Raw genomic sequence first — 19,222 nt, forward strand, 5'->3', positions numbered from 1 at the left:
TTTTTATGAAACTCATTCTACAAACACTGCTAAATACAGATATGTAAGCTTTTATCCCCTTTGTCATAGCTATTTAAAAGGCAACTATCATTCATAAGTTCTTCTGAAATCCTCCCTTCTAGTTTCTAAAAAAACCCAAATGAACAAACTCCACAAAAAATCCAACACGTACGAAGACAACAATTCTAAAATCACCATCTTCCATAAAATAAGATGGGCACCCTTTCTCTATATGCAAAATCACAAAAGATATAAAAAACTTATCTCCATGAGCACTGCAGCAGGCAGCTATGAACTCAGCAGATCTGCAGAATATAACCCAACGGTTTTATCAGATCAAATGCTGAAACTAAGCCAATAAATATTGAATACACTGTATAAAAAGGGAAGGTTTATGCAATATGTAAATTATCCCCATTCAAAGTACTAATAAAGCTTCTTTTAATCTTGTATGATGTTTTAGCACTGTCCTTCCAGACAGACCACTTATAAGCTAAAGAAAACATACAGAGCTAGAAAGCATGACCAGTGAAATAAATGGGTAGTTTTTATGGCTAGATGGAAGATTAGGGTGATCTTGTTACAGATACTAGATAATGTGGAAATACATACAAGGCTGTAAAACAGAGAACAATGAATTGTTCAACAGATCTTTGAGCTTTAAGACAAAGCATGGCAGTCCTTAAGAGCAATCAGTGTGACTTAGACTGGTGTATAGGAAGCCATTTGTAGCCTTACCCTTTCACTGCAGTTTTTTAGGCAACGCAACCAAACCATAAAGAATGGATGAAGTACAGGTTATCCTGCCCTATATCATGAGGAACAATAAGGAGGCCTTCCTTCCAATTCCTGTCAAATCATGTGAAATGTAAAATCAGAGAAGAACAGAAGAGATTAAATAATTTCATTCTACCATACACCAAAAGAAAGATATGTATGTATGTATGTATGTATGTATGTATGTATGTATTCTCCCACGGTGTAACAGATACACATAGTTTTAACTACTGCCAACACAAAGCAGTACAGCAACTTGATTTATTACATGCAGATTCTTCTGCATTGTTGCTAAACAGTACACTGGTCCAAAATTACTAAAATACTTAAAAAACTATACATTATGTAAACAAAACATAAATAAGACAGCATAGTTCTTTGTACATATTATTTAGTACAGGTTTTTGGGAGTTCAGAAATGTGTACAATTCTATACTGTAGATTGCATTTTTACAATGCATAATCTTTTTTTAAAGGATCAAGTCAAAAATAAATTTGACAAATAAAAAGGAGATATATACTGTCATAAACACACTGGCAAACAGTCCATAGTGTAAGATGGAACATGTGCAAATGGTGAGATTTCTCCAAACTGTTAAATTAATTAATTGGTCATCTCTGAGACTTTTACTAGAGAACTTTCTGAAAACTTCTGACAAACTAAAATTTTTCTTTCTCCACATCCCCACAGGTAAACAGATAAGAACTGTAACCTTGTTAATATTGAGTAAATCAATTGTTTAAAACATTGTAAGAAATTTTTCAATAGTTAACAACTTCCAAAGTTTGAAGAATGCCCCAGAATTTCAAAGTGGCTCATTTCCAGTAAATTCAGGGTGCAGCTTTGTCAGGTTTATCAAGGCAAGATGACTGAGATGCAGGGAAGACCGCAGTAGCATTTCTGCTTGTGGAACTAACAACAGGAAGTAGTGATGAAGACAGGGAAGGAACTTTTGGTGCTGAAGTATTTAGAGCATTCAGTATGGCTCCCTCTGGACTGACCAACAGTTTTTTGATAGGACCATCTAGCTGAAACACTGATGTGTTGCTTGGTAAATGAGAGTTCGGAGGATGAACAGCAGAAACAGAAGATGTAGCTACATTAATGGGAGACTTTGTCACTGAAGATACAGACAGAGTCACTGCAGACAATGAAGTGCATAAGCTAGCTGGAGTACTAAGGATCTGGGGTGTTGCATGTACGATGGGTAAAGCATCTGCAGCTCCAAAAGAGTTCACAATTTTTGTAGAGCTTTTCAAAGGATGTTTTGGTATTTGCCAACTTAATGAATGACTTGGTGCTAGGATAATTTTTGAGGTTATTGGATTAACAGTTGGTACACCTGGAGGCTCTTGACCATGGTTAACTGTTAAAGGAGTCTGTTTTGTATTACAGGAGAGAAGAAGAACATGGCTGCCAGCTCCAAGCCCTTGTAGTGGAACAACAAAACGAGTACCATTAATCATTATCTGAGTTCCAGGTGCCAAAGGCATACAAGTGTTAATGACTATTTTCTGTTGAGTGGAGGGTTCATTTAATGGAATTCCTCCTGTTTTGCTTGTTACAGGGGGCAAAGCTTCAGACATCTGAATGGCAGAAGCACAAGCATAATCATGACTTTGTTTCTCTGTACTGGGAGGCACCTGCTGGCACTGTAGGGTGGACAGACTGGGAAAACGAATTACTTCACCTGTATTTGGTGAAGGAGGGGGCAGCAGACTCTGAGGTTTGTGAATACTTGCATGACTTGACACAGCAGCTGAAATTCCTGATGACTGAAACTGAACCAGTGTGGGCAACTGTCTTTTTGGTACTGGAAGAGGAGCTGGAACTGCTGCCAACTGAGGAACTGTATGTAACACCTTGTGGGGGGTGGCGGCAGGTCCAGGCAAGCTAATGACTGGAAATTGCAGAGCAGATGCTAAGTTTTGCGGAGATACTGTTGGCTGTGTTGAAATCAGCACAGACGAAGCAAGATGTCCTGTCTTCACAGTTGATATACCCACAGTATTTCCAATATTTGATGTACAAAGTCGATTACCCAGAACTGGTCTTATTCTTGAGGGATCATTGTCACCAATCAAGACAGTAGGCTGTGCCCCAGAGGAAGTTCCACTTGATGTAACTGAAACAGATTCTACTTGTGCATTTGCTGTTGTCATTGTAAAGGCATTTTCAGCTTTTGTTGCAGCACATACAGATTCATTAGCTGACACAGCAAAACTTGGAACAGGAACCACAGTACTACTTGTCAAGGATGGGGCCGAGACTGTCCTCTTCTTGTCTTCTCCTTTGGAAATGCCAGAGTGCATTATATTAACTGGTACAGCCTCCTGTGCACTGCCTTTAGTATTTACAATCGTCTGACCTATATTTAGTCCAATTTTCACATCTTTTACTTGAGCAATAGTTGGTGATGAGTTTATTCGTATTGGTGCTCCTACTGTAGATGGGATCAAAACCAGCTGCGGGTGCTCTGTGGCATTAACAAAGGTTTTGGTCAGGGAAGAAGGAAGTTTCTGTTTCAATGACTCTGTAACTAGATTGGTTGTTGATGGGCCATTAGCAATTTGTGTGTTAATGAAAACCAGCTTCTGAGCATTAACAGCAGTGGATGCTGGACAGGGTATAATATTGACCCCTGATGCCCCAGCAGGAGATAAAATTGGTGGATTTGTGATTAATGTAAATTTCTGGACTGGAGTACCACTGATTAACTCTCCATTTGTTGCAGAATTTGACTCAGATTGTGTAACAGGTTTTGTTTTCACTTTAGTATCCCCTTGATGCTGCACAGAAGAATTTGGAGTTTTAACAATATTACTTTGTCCAATACTAGTCACACTAACAAGGCTGCTTGGAGCTGCTGACACCAAACTGCTAGCCAATGGAATGGAGGATAAAGAGGAAGACACATGGCAGGAGTCCTCTCTTACTTGACACAGAGAGTCCCAAACAGCCGGCTGCTGTAGTGTGAATTTGGTATTTTTCTCCATTGCCTGGGTAAAATCAGCAGGGGAAGCTGGAATGTTAACAAAAGAAGTTGTTGAGGGGGCAAATCCAGAAGGAGATGATTGTCCAATATGTGGGAGACCAGATGTGGCTGTTGCTACAAATGGAAGACTAGAGCATGATACTGCTGTGGTTTTTGGCACAAGAAAGGCCTGAAGTTGAGACGTGTAAGTGAAAACTGAACTAGGACATAAACTACTAGGTGAAATCTGGTCTGGGTTTGTTTGCACTTTAACAATTCCAGTGTTTCCACCTCGTGTTGTGACCAGGATAGATTGTGATTCTCTTACACACACAGTCTTTAGCTCTTGCTTAGTTTCAAGGGAGTCAGTTTGCTGCTGTGATGCTAGAGTGTGAGAGGCAGAATCAGTGTTTGTAGATGCACGTAACAGTGTTGCTGGTGTCAAGGACTGGCTAGCTGTGGAAAGAGTAGGTGAAGCCAAAGACACAGGCAATGTAGCAGTTGAAACTGTAGTCTTGAATTTGTCACTGTCACTTTGGCTTACCTTAATTATTGGTAAGTTATCTGCTGAAGTTACACTAGACAATGGTTGTGTAGTGCTCATGGGCTCAGTCACTTGTGATGAGTGAGTAGTATTCTTGCTAAAAACTGTAGTGGGTGACTGAATGGCATTTGCAGGGCTTGTCACCAGAACAGGTGTTAAAGAAACACTGATGTTTGGCATTTTTGGTAAAGATGTACAGTTCATCTCAAATGACTTTTGTTGTAGTGACTGAATATCCTTGGACACAATTTTTTCTTCCTTCTGCTGAAGAAGAAAATTCTTAGGTAAAATAAGAACTTGTTGCATGACTTTTTCTCCATTTTTAGGGTCAATCATAGCTTGCATTTGAATTTTCACTGAGCTGTTGGGAACGTCTATTGGTACACAGTGGCCATTTGGCATTTTGTATACTATTTGTAAAGGAGTCTTTGAACCGGCCTGGCAGGGCAATGCTGGTTTGATCAGTGATGATTCCAAAACTGGTAAAGCTGACTTTTCAGAAGTAGATACGTTCATGCCTGCAGGAGGCAGCAGTTGATTTGTTAAGGTCACTTTGTTCCCAGTATTCTTGGCAAGCAAAGCCTGGATGGGTTTGGTCCCTTTCAGAAAGTTTGATACTGATGTTGCAGGTTCTGTTAAGGAAAGCAACTCTAGAGTTGACCCTTCAAATTGTTTCAGCTCAGTCAAGCAACTATCCAACTGCAGGCTACTTTCTGAACTCTGGACCACAGCTTCATTAGTGCTCAGTTTAGCTTTCTTCCTTGGTGAAAGCTCATTAGTGCTTTGATCCAGACCACTATTTTGCTTGAACTGTCGTTTAATGCATTTAGGCAGCGTCTTCTGTATCTCTTTAGAAGCTGATTCTTTTTTCAGAATTCTGTTTTTTCCTGCAGGTAAATTCATCTCTAATAGTTTCATTTCATCTGCAAGGATATTAAAACAGAAACTGTGTTTTACATGTTTGCAACTGATACCCCTATAAAACAGTTTTACAGTGTCTCACTAAAGGCAATACACTAGTTTGCAAGAGTAAAGTTACGCTGAAGGAAACGTCTTATTTTTTAAAGGCATCTGTTCAAGGATCTTTGCTATACAAAAAGGGGGTAATAAGGAAAGGAGAAAGTAATAAACAAGAACATACATGGACTGAAACCTGACCAGCAATGGGAGACTGTTAGGAAAACCAAGCCTGGCCAGTTAGGTTAATTGGTAACAGTATGTGAAAGCATGAAAATGTATATTCCAGCCTCAAGGCTATCTAGAGGAGAAAAAACAGAAAAGCCAGGAAAAAAATTATACAGAGACATAGATCCAACCAAACAAAAATGGAGACAATGTCAAGAAACAGCTTCACCAATCACACCAATTAATGGGCTATCAGAAAACTGCACAGGCCTCTTGCAGGAATATAACTTTCTGAACCTAATATGATTATAAACCAGGGGAGATCCTGGAGATGGAGCCAGGAGGGGTAAGGGAATTGGTATAGCTACACAATCCCTGAAGCAATGTGTAGAGACAAGGGGAGCTGCAAGGACAGCTGCAAGAGGTTACAGCCTGTGGGCCTAGACTGCTGGGGGGTGAGTGTCTGTATCCTCCACAAATCCAGTGAGTGTGTATTCACTGATAAACTTCAAGCTAGACTAGCTGGTGAGCAGGAGGCCCTGGGGGTCTGGGCTGGCCTAACAGGTGGACTTGTGAGTAGGGGATGCCTGCGCCACAAAGATGTGAATGCCATATTTCATACTGAGCATCAAGCTGGACTAGCCAGTGAGCAAGGGATGCATGAAGTGGTAAGAGGGCTGAAGATGCATGCAGGAGGGCCAGGTGGACAGAAGGGCCATGCATTGAGGTTTTGATTGCATGGGTCTGCAGGGGGTCCTCTCTGAGGAGAGAGGTCAGGAACTGCCTTCTGCCAGACACAGCTGGCTCCAAAACAAATCCACTGCGGGACATGGCTGAGCCTGTCAGCCAAGCTGGTGATGTCTCATGGATAATGCTTTGCAGAAGCATGTGATAGAATGGACTGAGGAAAAAAACGTAGAAACACAATTCTGTAGACACCAAGGTCAGCAAAGAAGGAGGGGTAAGAGGTGCTCCAGGAACTGGAATTGAATGGATATCCTTGCAACCCTGATCAAGCAGGTTTACCTGCTCCCATGGAGGACCATGCTGGAACAAGTATGTACATTGAAGATGCATGAGGACCCCCACTCTTCTGCAGGTGAGTAGAACGCCTTGAAGGAAGTTGCAGCCCATGAAGAGCCCATCCTGAAGCAGGTTCCTGACAGGAACTGCAGCATATGAGAGATCCACACTAATACAGTCTTATGCTGAAAAACTCTAGCCTATGGAGAGGACCCACTATGGTGCAGTTTGTGAAGCACTAAATTCCATAGCGGGGACCTCAAACTGGAGCAGGGATGACGAAGGAGCAGAAGGGACTAACTGTTACAAACTGACCTCAATCCCCAGATTCAATCTTTCCTATGATATCTGACAAGGGAGGAGGTGGAAGAACTAGGAAGGAAGATAAGCCTTGGAAGAAGGTGGATATGTGAAAGGGAGGGGTTTAGGTTTTGTATTTGTTTCTCACCATTCTACTCTATTCTTAATTGACAACAAACTAAATTAATTCTCCTGAAATGAGTCTATTTTGACTGCGACAGTAACTGGTGAATGATGTCCCTTGTCTGTATCTTGACCATTAAGCTTTTCCATATTGTTTTCTCTCCCTAACCTCTTAAGGAAGGGGGGGTAACAGTGGTAGGGCAGGCATCTGGCAGCTGGCCAAGGTCAACTCACCATAAGAGTAAATTCCACACAGATCTACTATGTTGTCACAGGATAGTTAAGCACCAAAAATGACAAATACTTCAATCAAGCAGAATTTTCATCTTGGTCACGTTTGCCCTCTTCAAGTCTACATCTGACAGCTATGCACCGCAAGCCATTTTCATATTATCAGTGGTAGAGCTAAAGTAAAAAGTAGGACTCAAACTCACATGGAAAAATTAGGTTCCCAAACGAATTCAATTCAGCTCCTGAACCAAGTTCAAGCTACTGAATTACAATAAATGCTTACCATTGTCTGAGTGATCTTTTTTGGGAAGTTCTATATGTTCTGCAGACTCTGATGATTTACCGCATACTACTGCAAAAGATTCTTTGCCAGAATCAACTTCACTTTCATCATTACTCCACAATTCTCTGGTAAATTTATCATGGTCTGGATGTCTTTTAAAGTCATCATAGTCCTTCTTCAATCTAGACCTTAAAAATAACAAAACTAACTTTACTAAAAAACCACACTTTTAAACATTAATTTTATTTGTATTTGATGCCAAACAAAAAGAAACAAAAGTCGGTGTAGTTTTAATTGCCTGTGCTCTTCAAATAATTACAGTGTAGCCCTGTCTTCAAGTCTCTAAAACCAGAAAATGTGAAATGAGAGCAATGTCCCTTACTTCACTAAAACTGAATTTCATTAAGTCCTCTAACAATAGCATAAAGACTGAGTCAAATGACCATCACGGTTTACTGTATCCATATTCCTTTTCCTCCTTCATCTTTCGTGTGACAAATATATCTGTACGGACTTGAGTATTAACTGTAAAACGTCCACTCCTTACTTTGAAGGCAACTCCAAGAAGACAATTCAGTAAATATTGTTTTTCTTAAACACATCAGTCATCTGGCTCAGATATGAGACTGTATTGTAACTTTCTCCTTAAGAACACTTTCTTATCTCTGGCCCAATAGAACAGCTGTTGCTATCAGTTCCATAGGTTCACGCTCCACTAAAGAATGTGCATATGACAGAAATACATAGGTACTTCACTTATGTGAACACCATTCATAAACACATCCACTTACCTTGATACTGCTAACCTGTACATTGTCCCTTCTTCTAAACCATTGTTTACATGGGATGTAGTGACTATTTTAGTGTACCAATATACTGAACTTCAGGATTCAGCTGGTGCTGAATCCAACCAACACAATGCCCAGAAAGATTATTAAGGAAATCAATAAATAGATTATAGCAATTAACACCTTGTGTGGAATAGAATCTAGACTATTCTGGACCTAACCCTTATGACAGTAACAGTAAGATCTTAAATTTACTCATTGTTCTGCATTAGTATAACAGTTGTTTGCACTGAATGCAGTAAGGGCCAGCTGCTCTCTAGGAGATGTAGAGGGAGGAGCCATGAATGATGTCACAGCTGGTAGGGCATGTGCCTCACCAGTCAGCAAGCTATTCAACTCCCCCTGAGTGCAGCAACAGGGCAGACTCAGGGGTGGTAATAGGCTTCAACCAAGAGCCCAAATTAACAGGCAAATTCCTGGTGCTGAGGCAGGTCTGAGATCAAACTGGGAAGTCAATTCAAAGTTTAAGATCAGGACCAGGATCCTGCAGTGATGGCTGCCAGGGTCAGGACCCAGCTGAGTGATTTCTGGGCAGCTCCACAGTGATGATGCAGCTAGAAGCTCAGTTTGCAGGTCAGTCCAGATGAGTAGGATCCATGGCCAGGCACAGTAACTGCTGTAGTTGAGCTGGAAATTGGCACACCCCCAGCAGAGACTGAAGACTGCAGAATGACCTGAAATGGGATCCTGGGCCCATGGACAGGCAGCATATGGAGAGCCTGGTGGGGCTTCTAAGGGTCAGTGAGATTTAGTCATTTACTCCCAGCTTTGACACTCACTGAGAGCAGACATTGAAGCCTGCATAAAGATGTAGTGTGGACAATACTTTAACTCTGTCATCAGGATTTTGAGCTTGAAGTCCAGGTGTGGAACAACTACAGGAGCACACTGGGAACTAATACTGTACTAAAGTTTGTGGATGTAATTTCTTTTTTTCTTACGAGGAACTTCTGCTGTGAGGCCAATGAACAATTGTAATCAGTGGGCACAAGTAACTTTCCCATTTAAACCTTGCTGCTATTCAAATACAATTCAGCATTATACTCTGTCATAATCTTGAAAAAACCAAAGACCAGAGGACCTTTCAGAAGGGAAAGAAAAAGATTTTGATCATAAAGTCTGCTCCTACTAGTTAAAGACAATAACAGAGGAAGGAAGGAAGGAAGGAAAAGTCCAGACTCTTATTACATGCTGTGGCATCTGGAGGAAGAACTGTTGCTCAGCCCTTCACAGCTTGGAAGTTAAACACTGTTATTCAACTAGTAGATGTTAGTACCTTGCTGAGACACCCTGTAGACAGAGCAGCTGCAGAGAGATTTATGGGGGAACTGATGTTTACATCATTATAGCAAATTTTGCTCAATTGCTTTTTTCCTTTTACATGACACCTTTCTTCACCACTGTCATTGGTGCTACACAACTGCTTAGCAGCTGCATAATGAATCAGACCAAGACAGTGACCTAGAATCCCCCATACCTCTATCTTTTCCCCCATGATTTGTAAACATCGCTCTTCAGATGGACCTGGTCCCTGGTATGCTATGTGTATGTCCAAACAGATATGTCATGGAAATACTCTGGCTTTCCTCGTTGAATAAACTAGGGTTACAGCATAAAACATACATACTAAAACCAGGAGTTGAATTCAGTTAATTTCAGAAGTTATTTTGCACTCCAAGTGCACACTTCTCTAGCTACCAGCACACACATATGTAAGATCTCAACTACACTGTTCCAGACTAAAATTTACTGCTATCAATCACAGCTAACATTTTACACACTTTGCATGACAGTTCTGTGTTCTATAACCACATTGATGCAACACTGGCAACAAACAGAAGCTAGAAGCCACTGTGCTCCGAGAAAGTTATGATCCTATTGCCATTACTGAAAGCTGGTGGGATGTGACTGGAGTGTGACTATTGATGGCTACAGGCTCTCCAGAAGAGACAAGAAAGAGAAGGTGAGGAAAGAGAGAGGCAGAGGGGTCTCCCTCTACATCAGGAGGCAGACTGAGTGTGAAGAGCTGTCTCTGAGGAGCAGCCACGAGCAGCTCAGAAGCCTGTGGGTAAGGATCACGGACTGAAGCAACAAAGAGAACCTTGTGGATGGTTTTATGTACACACCCCTGATCAAAGGCACCCTATTCTTGTTCCAGCTACAGGAGGCATCATGCTCACAGCCTCTTGTCCTGCTTAGGCACTTCAACCATCCCAGAATCTGCTGGGAAAGCAGCATAGCAAGCTGCAGGCAAGCCAGGAGACTCTTGGAAAGCATGAGGGACACCTTCTGGAGCAAAGGAATATTCAGCAGCCCTACCAGAGGGGATACAATCCTGGATCTGATGGGCACCAGTGGAAGTGGGCTGATCTTGAACAGCAGGGCTGGAGGGAGTCTGGGCTGCAGGGATCACACATTGCTGGAGTTTGCAGTCCTGAGGGGAGTGGGCCACGTGAGGAACAAAGTCAGGGCCCTGAACTTTAGGAAAGCAGACTTCCAGCTCTTCAAGGAGATAGCCAGTGAGATCCACTGGGAGACTTCCCCAGGGACAAGGGAGTGGACCAGAGCTGGCAGATCTTGAAGGAAGTCTTCCACCGAGCACAAGAGCCGGCAATGCCCAGGAGCAAGAAATTGAGCAAGGAAGGCAAGGGAACAGCAGGGCTGAGTAGGGAACTGCTGGTCAGACTGAAGGGAGGGAAGCAAAGGGAAAGGCACTTGAAGCTAGAATGGGTGGCCCAGGAAGAGCTTGCAGAGACCTTGAAGAGATCAAGTTTGGTTGTGCAGGGTCAGGGTGAGGAAGTCCAAAGCAAAACTGGAATTGATCTTGGCAAAGGACACAAAGAATAACAGGAAGGGCTTCTACAGGCACGTTAACCACAAAAGGAAGGCCAAAGAAGGTAAGCCCCTCTGATAAGTAAGGGTGGAAACTGGTAACAATGAATAAGGAGAAGGCTGAGGTACTCAACAACGTTTTGCCTCAGTCTCCAGTGGCAACATTTCTTCCCAAACCTCTTGAGAGGATGGACAGCAGGACAGGGATTGGGAGAATAAAGTCCCCCTCACTCTAAGTAAAGATCAGGTTCATGATCACCTGAAGAATGTGAATGTACCGAAGGGAGGGAATTGGCTGATGTATTCTCCAAGCCACTCTCCATGATATTTGAAAAAATCTTGGCAGTCAGGTGAAGGCCCAGGTGGCAAGAAAAAGTAAAACATTGTACACATCTTCAAAAAAGGTTGAAAGGAGGACCCTGGGACCTGTCAGCCTTAACTCTGGTGAGGAAGATCACAGAACAGACCCTCCTAGAACCTGTGCTAAGGCACAGGGAGGTGATTTGAGACAGTCGGCACAGCTGCACCAAGGGCAAGTCCTGCATGACAAATTCAGTGCTCTTCTAGGATGGATTGACTACATCAGTAGACAAGGGAATGGCTCCAGTTGTCATTTATCTGGATTTCTGTACAGCCTTTGACATGGTCCTCCCCCAAGATACTTGTCTCTTAAATTGGAGAGACTGGGATTTGATAAGCAGACTGTTAGGTAGATAAGAAATTAGTTGGATGGTGGCATCCAGAGGGTAGTGGTCAATGGCACAGTGATGGACATCAGTGACAAGTGGCGTCCCTCAGGGGTCCATACTCAGACCAAAGTTATTTAATATCATCATGAGTGACATAGATGGGAGGATTGAGGGCCCTCTCAGCAAGTTTGCAGATGCCACCAAACTGAGCAGTGTAGCTGACACACCTAGAGAATGGGATACCATTGACAGGGACCTGGGTAGGCTTGAAAAATGGGTCCATGGGAAAATCTTACGTGTTTTAACAAGGCAAAGCGCAAGATGCTGCACCAAGGTTGGGAAAAATCCCAACACAGGATGGGGATGAATAGACCAGAGCAGCCCTGCTGAAAAGGGCTTGAGGTGCTGGTGAGAGGCTGGACCTGACCCAGCCATGGGCACTCACAGCCCAGAGAGCCACACGTGTCCTGGGCTGCATCCAGAGCAGTGTGGGCAGCAGGGCCAGGGAGGGGATTCTGCCCCTCTGCTCTGCTGAGACCCCACTGCAGTGCTGCATCAGCTCTGGGGTCACAGCACAGGAAGGACATGGACCTGTTGGAGAGACTCCAGAGGAGGCCACCAAGATGATCAGAGGGATGGAGCACCTCTCCTGTGCAGAAATACTGAGAGAGATTAGTCAGCCAGGAAAAGAGGCAGCTTTGGAGAGACCTAATTGCAGCCTTCTAGTACGTGAAGGGAGCCTTCAAAAAAGGAAGGGAGAGAGATTTGTTCAAGAACTTGTAGTGAGAAGACAAGGGGCAATGGCTTCAAATTGAAAGAGGGGGGTTTGGATTAGAAATTGGGAAGAAATTCTGAAGTGCAACCATGGTGAGGCACTGGAACAGGCTGTCCAGAAAAGTTGTTGAAGCCCCATCCCTTGGAAGGCCAGATTAGTTGGGGTTTTGTGGAACCTCATTTAGAAAAGGTGCCCCCACCCAGGGGGATTGGAACTGGATGATCTTTAAGGTACCTTCTAATTCAAACCATTCTGTGATTCTGTGATTTGACAGACAAGAATACTGAGCACCAAACCATTCCACAACAGAATTTACAAAAAGGGTATAATGGTAAATTTCACATACTAGAAAACGAAATTCTTCCTGACAATAATACTATCTGCCATGTGTCCAGAAGGATTCTAAATTGCAAAAGGCAGGAAGAAGTTAACAGCTGAGGAAAATGAACAGGAATGAGAAGAGAAAGGAATAGGAAAAACCCAAAACTTGTGTTTGGGTCCATTATTGAAAGCAAAATATTCAACAATATCCCAAATTTCCAAATAAGAATTTTAATTCATGAATGGTATTCACAAAATGAGCTACTGAGGAACCAATGTAGTATCTTTGGTGTTATGTTTTTGTTTTTTAAAAATAACACCTTTTACACTTTCCAGCATTAGCTCTGCACCACAAAACAGTGTAACTTGCTTCCTTTACACCCAACATTTAAGAAGCCTCTTTTCCTGTCCTTTGTCACAGAGTTCAAGCCTCTAATCATTCCTTGCTTTTTAACTGTCTACGTGGCAAAACTAAGGTACAATTATAGTAACAGTTGTACAGTTAACAGGCAAGAATGGCACTGAGCTTCAAGACAGTATCTAATACCTCCATGATTTAAAATCAGAGTAGTACCTTCACTGTTACTAATACTTGCACTTTACTAGATTTAAACCTGTCACTACTTCACTCATATATCTCTGACATACTTATTTCCAGATGCATTTCTAATTTACTGCATTACAAAGACCTCAAAACAATGCTTCAATAATTGCTCTCTGGAGAATTCATTAATAGTTAATATAGGTAGCTTTACATACTAAGTAGCCAGAGTATTCTAAGAAGCCCTGATATAGTTTTCTAGAGAAAGGGTTTCAGCGTTTCTTAACCAAATAAGTAGAAATACAAATCCTAGCTGTCTTGCAATATACTATTGATCAGTATGCTTAAGGATTCAAGAGTGTTTTAGAGAAAAAAACACTACTGGGTTAAGCTCAGATTTTTTTGGATACTGTAACTCTGGAATATAAGACACTTCTTTCTGTTAAAAGTATTGCCAGTGCCTCTCTCCTCTCCTCAAACTATTTTAATTTTATTTATTTAAGAAGCCAACATTGATCAGTATTTAAAAGGTGAATTTGGTTCTCTTCATCCCATACACCACTGTTGGAAAAAAAAAAAAGAGCAGGTAATTACCTGTTTCTTTGAAATGCTTTAATTAGCTTTGGTTCCCATGGTAACAGTTCATTAAGCAGTCGTAACAACGTACTATGCAATTCCTTTACTGCTTGCTTCCGGTGGAACCATCTTCCCTGAAAATATAAATTCCATTTATTTATCATTGCATTAGACCTAAATCTTGTTAGATTGTACTAGTACTACAATAATCCTGGTACATGGATATATCATATGAGGAAAACAACTGGAAGAAAAGATTAGAAACTTCCAGAGTTACATCTACCCTTCCAGAGTTACATCTATCTAGGACACTATTACTTTCATTTTAATACTACAGAGGATAATGTCCTAATTGGAAAAGTAATACTGCAAGGACACTCACTTTTTACAGGTCAAAATCAAAATTGAAACATGATTCTACAAATACACCATGTGTTTAAAATTACTTAAATGAGTAATTAACACAGGTAGTAATCCATTCAGTTCAGGGAAATCAACCACGTATGTACACTTTTCAGAGTTAAAATTTCTACAGAAAATTGCACCATGATCTCATTTAAGAGAAGTGGTATAAATTATAGCATTATTATTTGCAAAAGAAACCTTACTACAATTTTCAAGGATAAAAATCCCAATGTTTTTCTCTTACATTTTATTTAAAGTTCTAGAAAAAAGCTTTTTTTGAAAGAGAAATTTAGCAAAGTCATCTTTTATGAAGCAACAGACTATGCAGCAAAGCCCAATTTTCCAACATATATCATTTAAGCTTTTAATTCAAATATATAATTAAAAGTTTTATTTTCAAAACTGATATATGTAATCTTATACTCATGTTTTCATAAATCTAGAAAGTCTGAATAAGGAGAGAAGACATTGGGAAATGACAACCATGCTGGCCACAGTGCTGCAGAACACACCCCTTAACACTCACATATTAACCCCTTTGTACATATTTCTTCCCAAAACTTCATTCTGTAGTTCATTGCATAAAAGACTGAATAATGCATATATATGTAACTGTGATAAAAGAGATGTGGTATAGTACTTCTGCCACTCTACCAACTCTGTGCATTTTATGTAAATGAAGATTTTAGCTCTTGACTTTTCAAAGAAGATATAAAACACTAAAGAGATTATGGTTCTGCAAGAAAAAGAAGCAAGACTTGAGAACTTACTTATTTCATATACGCATTTAGCTTTTGATAGTGCACATATCCTTCACAGCTTCCTGTGGTCTACCACACCAAGAAACGTAAGACAGGAAAATCTGGATAAAGCTTGTCACAGCTGCCTTTCAGCAGTCTACAAGAATAATCTTCCTAAGGATTTGGACAATTTATCTCTACACATTTCAGCAGATCTCTCCAATGTACAGCAAGATCACTCATCTTGAATGCTTGTTTGAAGACCAGGTATCTATTTTTTATGGATAATCATTTACATGTTACATAACAAAACAGTTACCTTCATTCTTCAATTAAAATTACAAAAGCAAAGATTTTAAGTAGGATCATTATGCCACATTACTACAAAGTGACCACTGTTCAACACACAGACAAGCCACTAAGCTGTATTATAATTTCCTTCACTTGTGGCCAGTCTCATGCATAAAACCTGTCACTAATCACTACAACAAAAACCAGATCTTGTGTGTACTGTAGTCGACCAGGGCATTATGTATCATCTCTTAAAGTCAGCAATCAACAGAATTAATTGTTAACATACAAAAGAATATTACATGCACAGATTTCTTTTTCTTATAAGGTAAAGAAAACATTTTGCAGATTGTTTTAAAATAATGTATTTATATACTGCAGAGCATTAGTGCATTGTCTCAAAACCAAAATCAAATAGCAAAAATAAACAATGCTATTACTATTGTGAAATAGAAATGCTGTACATGCAGTTGATATAGCAAAGAAAATGTGTGAAAATGTAATATTAAAAATATATGAAAAATTACTGCAAAGTAAAAACCTTGAGAAATTATTAATTTCTCAGCCTAATTTTTCTTTAAATAAGGCTTAGATCTTGGCTTAAGTAGGAAAAAAAGTGTTTATGAGAAAGATAAGTATTAGCTGACCACTGAATAAATTTTAAGCAGCAACTGCTAGGCAGCCAGCACATGTACAATGTTTAGTCAAGAACAGACTTCAAGACTTTACTGACTTCATTAATACTTCACAGAAAAAGAAATATATTACTTTTCTCTCTGCTTACAAAAACAAACATAAAAGCTAGCCAATTCCAGTCCCTAATTCTACAGGATTAGCAGTTCTAATTGGAGGCCTGCCTTTAGTGGTGTCCCCAAGGGTTCAGTACTGGTCCAGTGTTGTTTAACTTGTTCGTCAGTGATTTGGATCAATAGCGAGATGCCTCCTCAGTGAGTTCACCAATGACACAAAGCTGGGAGCAGTGGCCAATACCCCAGAGAGCTGTGCAGCCCTTCAGAATGGCCTCAACAGGGTGGAGAAACAGGCAAAGAGGAACCGTACCTCCAAGTAATTTCAACGAAAATTTTATAGCAACACAATTTTTAAAAACATAGATTAATTATTTCCCTTTGTTTCAATTACTTATTTTTCTTAGTGAGGTTTTAGAATTGACAATAAACCTGCTAATGGAAGAAGGAACAAATTTTAGCCATGAGAAGAATCTTTTTTCCTCAGAAGTAGCCAGGACTGAAGAGTATAGGCTAAAAAAGGCTGGAATTAAAAAAAAAAAATCCTTCTCTTTTGAATTATTGTGGTTTAGTTATTTTCTGTGCAAACACAAACGCTAGACGTTATTATTCCTTAAATATTACACAAAAAAGAGACATGAAAAACATTTACATAATCTTAAAATCCATCACAACAAAATTTAGCATTTCTTTTCATATGCAATTTGATTCTCTAACACAGTCCTGTATTTGTCTTTTATTCAGAGGGGGAAAAGGCAAATCTATAATTGATAAAGCTATGACAACTCCCTATTACATAGCTGCCCACTAATTTCTATCAATAATACACTTGTTTTCACAAATATCTGTGTTGTAAATTCTCAAAAATACCAAGTGATACATTTTAAGAGATCAGCTACAAACTGAGGCTTAGGAGGTTCAGGCTAGACCTCCAAAGGTATGTTCATCAGAAACATACAGCACTTGTTTCTTGGGAAAGATGCCAATCCCCACCTGGCTACACCTTTCAGGCAGCTGTGGTCTCTTCTGAGCCTCCTTCAGGCTCAACACCACCAGCCCCCTCAGCTGCTTCTTACAAGATTTATGTTTCAGACACTTCATCAACTCCATTGCCCTTCTCTGGTCTCACTTCAGCACCAAAATGTCATTCTTGTAGTGAGGGGCCCAGAACAGAACACAGGATTTGAGGTGTGCCATTGGCCTTCTTGGCCACCTGGGCACTGCTGGCTCATGTTCAGCTGCTGTCACCAGCACCCCCAGCTCCTTTCCCTGTGGGCAGCTTTGCAGCCACTCTGCCCCAGCCTGTGGCACTGCCTGGGGTTGTTGTGACCCAAGGGCAGGACCTGTACTGGGCTTTGCTGAACCTCACACCACTGGCCTTAGCCCATGATCCAGCCTGTCCAGATCCCTCCATGGAGCCTTCCTGCCCTCCAACAGATCAGCACTCCCACCCAGCTTGGTGCTGTCTGTGAGCTGACTGAGGGTGTCCTTGATCCCCTTATCCAGATAATGATATTAAACCGAATTTAGTTACCATCTTGTTCCGATTAGTGACAAACAAGATACTATTTTTTTTCTGGAAACACATTATAAGCTATTAACACAGGAAAATAACAGAGGAAAAAGAGGACTAGACAGAGAAGTATAAAATGTGACTTTAGGCTATGTCAAGTTACAAGAAAATTTAAAAAATGCGAACACAATAAAAATACATTTTACAAATGGGCTGAATGTTTCCATTTAAATGAAGAGAGACATTCAACACATTCTACTGAAAACTTACCTTTTAAAATAAGGTTTCTGACATCCAGAGCAGCCAGGAAATGCTGACTCCACTCTCTGTGATCGATGCACCAATATACACTATTCTGGTATACTTATCATGGAACCCCAAAGCAGACTGGAGCCAGGATATTGATACATGGGGTAAGGACTGAAATTTTTATATGAGTTTTTGTTTTGCTTTTAAATAAACACACACACACAACACCACAATATTAGGCAGTTTTATAAGATTGTCTGTAATCTTTACGTTATATCCCAGGGACATAAAGTAAAGAAAATTAGTAATCTTATAAAACTATGCAATATTGTTGAAAAGGGGTGGTGGTGGAGGGAGAAAACTTACCCTTAAAAGGCCTGCTCCATTCTGCTGCGGGGTTCTGTGGTATGTGTGACATCACCAGTCTACCGTTTTCTAGTGATGTCACACAGAGAGGGAGTTGGTGATCTCCAGCTGCTTTGGACAACAGATACCTAAAGAAAAGAGATGAGTAACTTTTTCAAATCATATATGGATTAATGTTGAATGTTCTTGATAACTAACTTATGGGCCAATACTACAATTTCAGGCACTTCCAATTTTGACTGAATATGAATGCATTATAAGACCATGTATTCATACTATGCAAACTCATCTATTATTGAAAGTGTTTTAATTTTGAAAATGCTTAGAGTTATCTTGTACAACAGAAGTTCCTGAGAGTCAGTATCTTGCGTTTTACTTTCAGCAACTTCATTCTAAACATTATAAATATATATCAACAGCTAATGAACCTCTGACATTCTCTGAAGACTGGGATTAAGCAGAGTCAGGAAGAATTACTTGTAGTAAATTATAAAACAAATTCACTTATGACTTCTCTTAATCAATTTTATCTTTGAGCATTTACCAGCAACTAATGAGAAGTCCTGACTCCAGCATGCACTTCCATGACCTATATTTCCAATCACAGCAAGTTATATCCTAAAATTATCTCATACTCTCTTTCTACCATAGGCAAATAAAATAAAACAAACAAAAAACAACAACACGAAAACAAAGTGCAATAGATTTCTTGCTACCAAGACTGTCTTTGTCTCCTGATTTAGTTCATTACTATGAAATGGTTTTCATTCAAATGTTTAGCCATGTTCTAATTTTTTTTAGGCACAATTACTACACAATCATCATAGTGTTGATCAATATGCCTTTTTTTTAGAAAAAATATAAATATATAAATATATATATAAAAGATATAAACCACAAAAACACAAGAGAAAGTTTATCATCAGAATAAGCTTACTGTTGAACCCAG

The 19,222-nt window shown here is 40.2% G+C and overlaps 1 protein-coding gene across 1 annotated transcript in view; it reads right to left on the reverse strand.

Annotated features, from left to right (window-relative positions):
• Positions 1-968: 968 nt before the first annotated feature.
• BRD10 (bromodomain containing 10) overlaps positions 969-19,222 on the reverse strand; it is a 48,891-nt gene continuing 30,637 nt past the window's right edge. The window contains exons 6-8 of the mRNA XM_084224610.1: positions 13,982-14,097; positions 7,382-7,569; positions 969-5,219 (exon numbers count right to left, since the gene is read on the reverse strand). Of these exons, the coding sequence (XP_084080736.1) occupies positions 1,609-5,219; positions 7,382-7,569; positions 13,982-14,097 (3,915 nt within the window). The 3' untranslated portion in view covers positions 969-1,608. The remainder of the gene's footprint in view (positions 5,220-7,381; positions 7,570-13,981; positions 14,098-19,222) is intronic.

Source organism: Fringilla coelebs, assembly GCF_963513975.1.
Source record: "Fringilla coelebs genome assembly, chromosome: Z".
Classification (NCBI taxonomy): domain Eukaryota; kingdom Metazoa; phylum Chordata; class Aves; order Passeriformes; family Fringillidae; genus Fringilla; species Fringilla coelebs.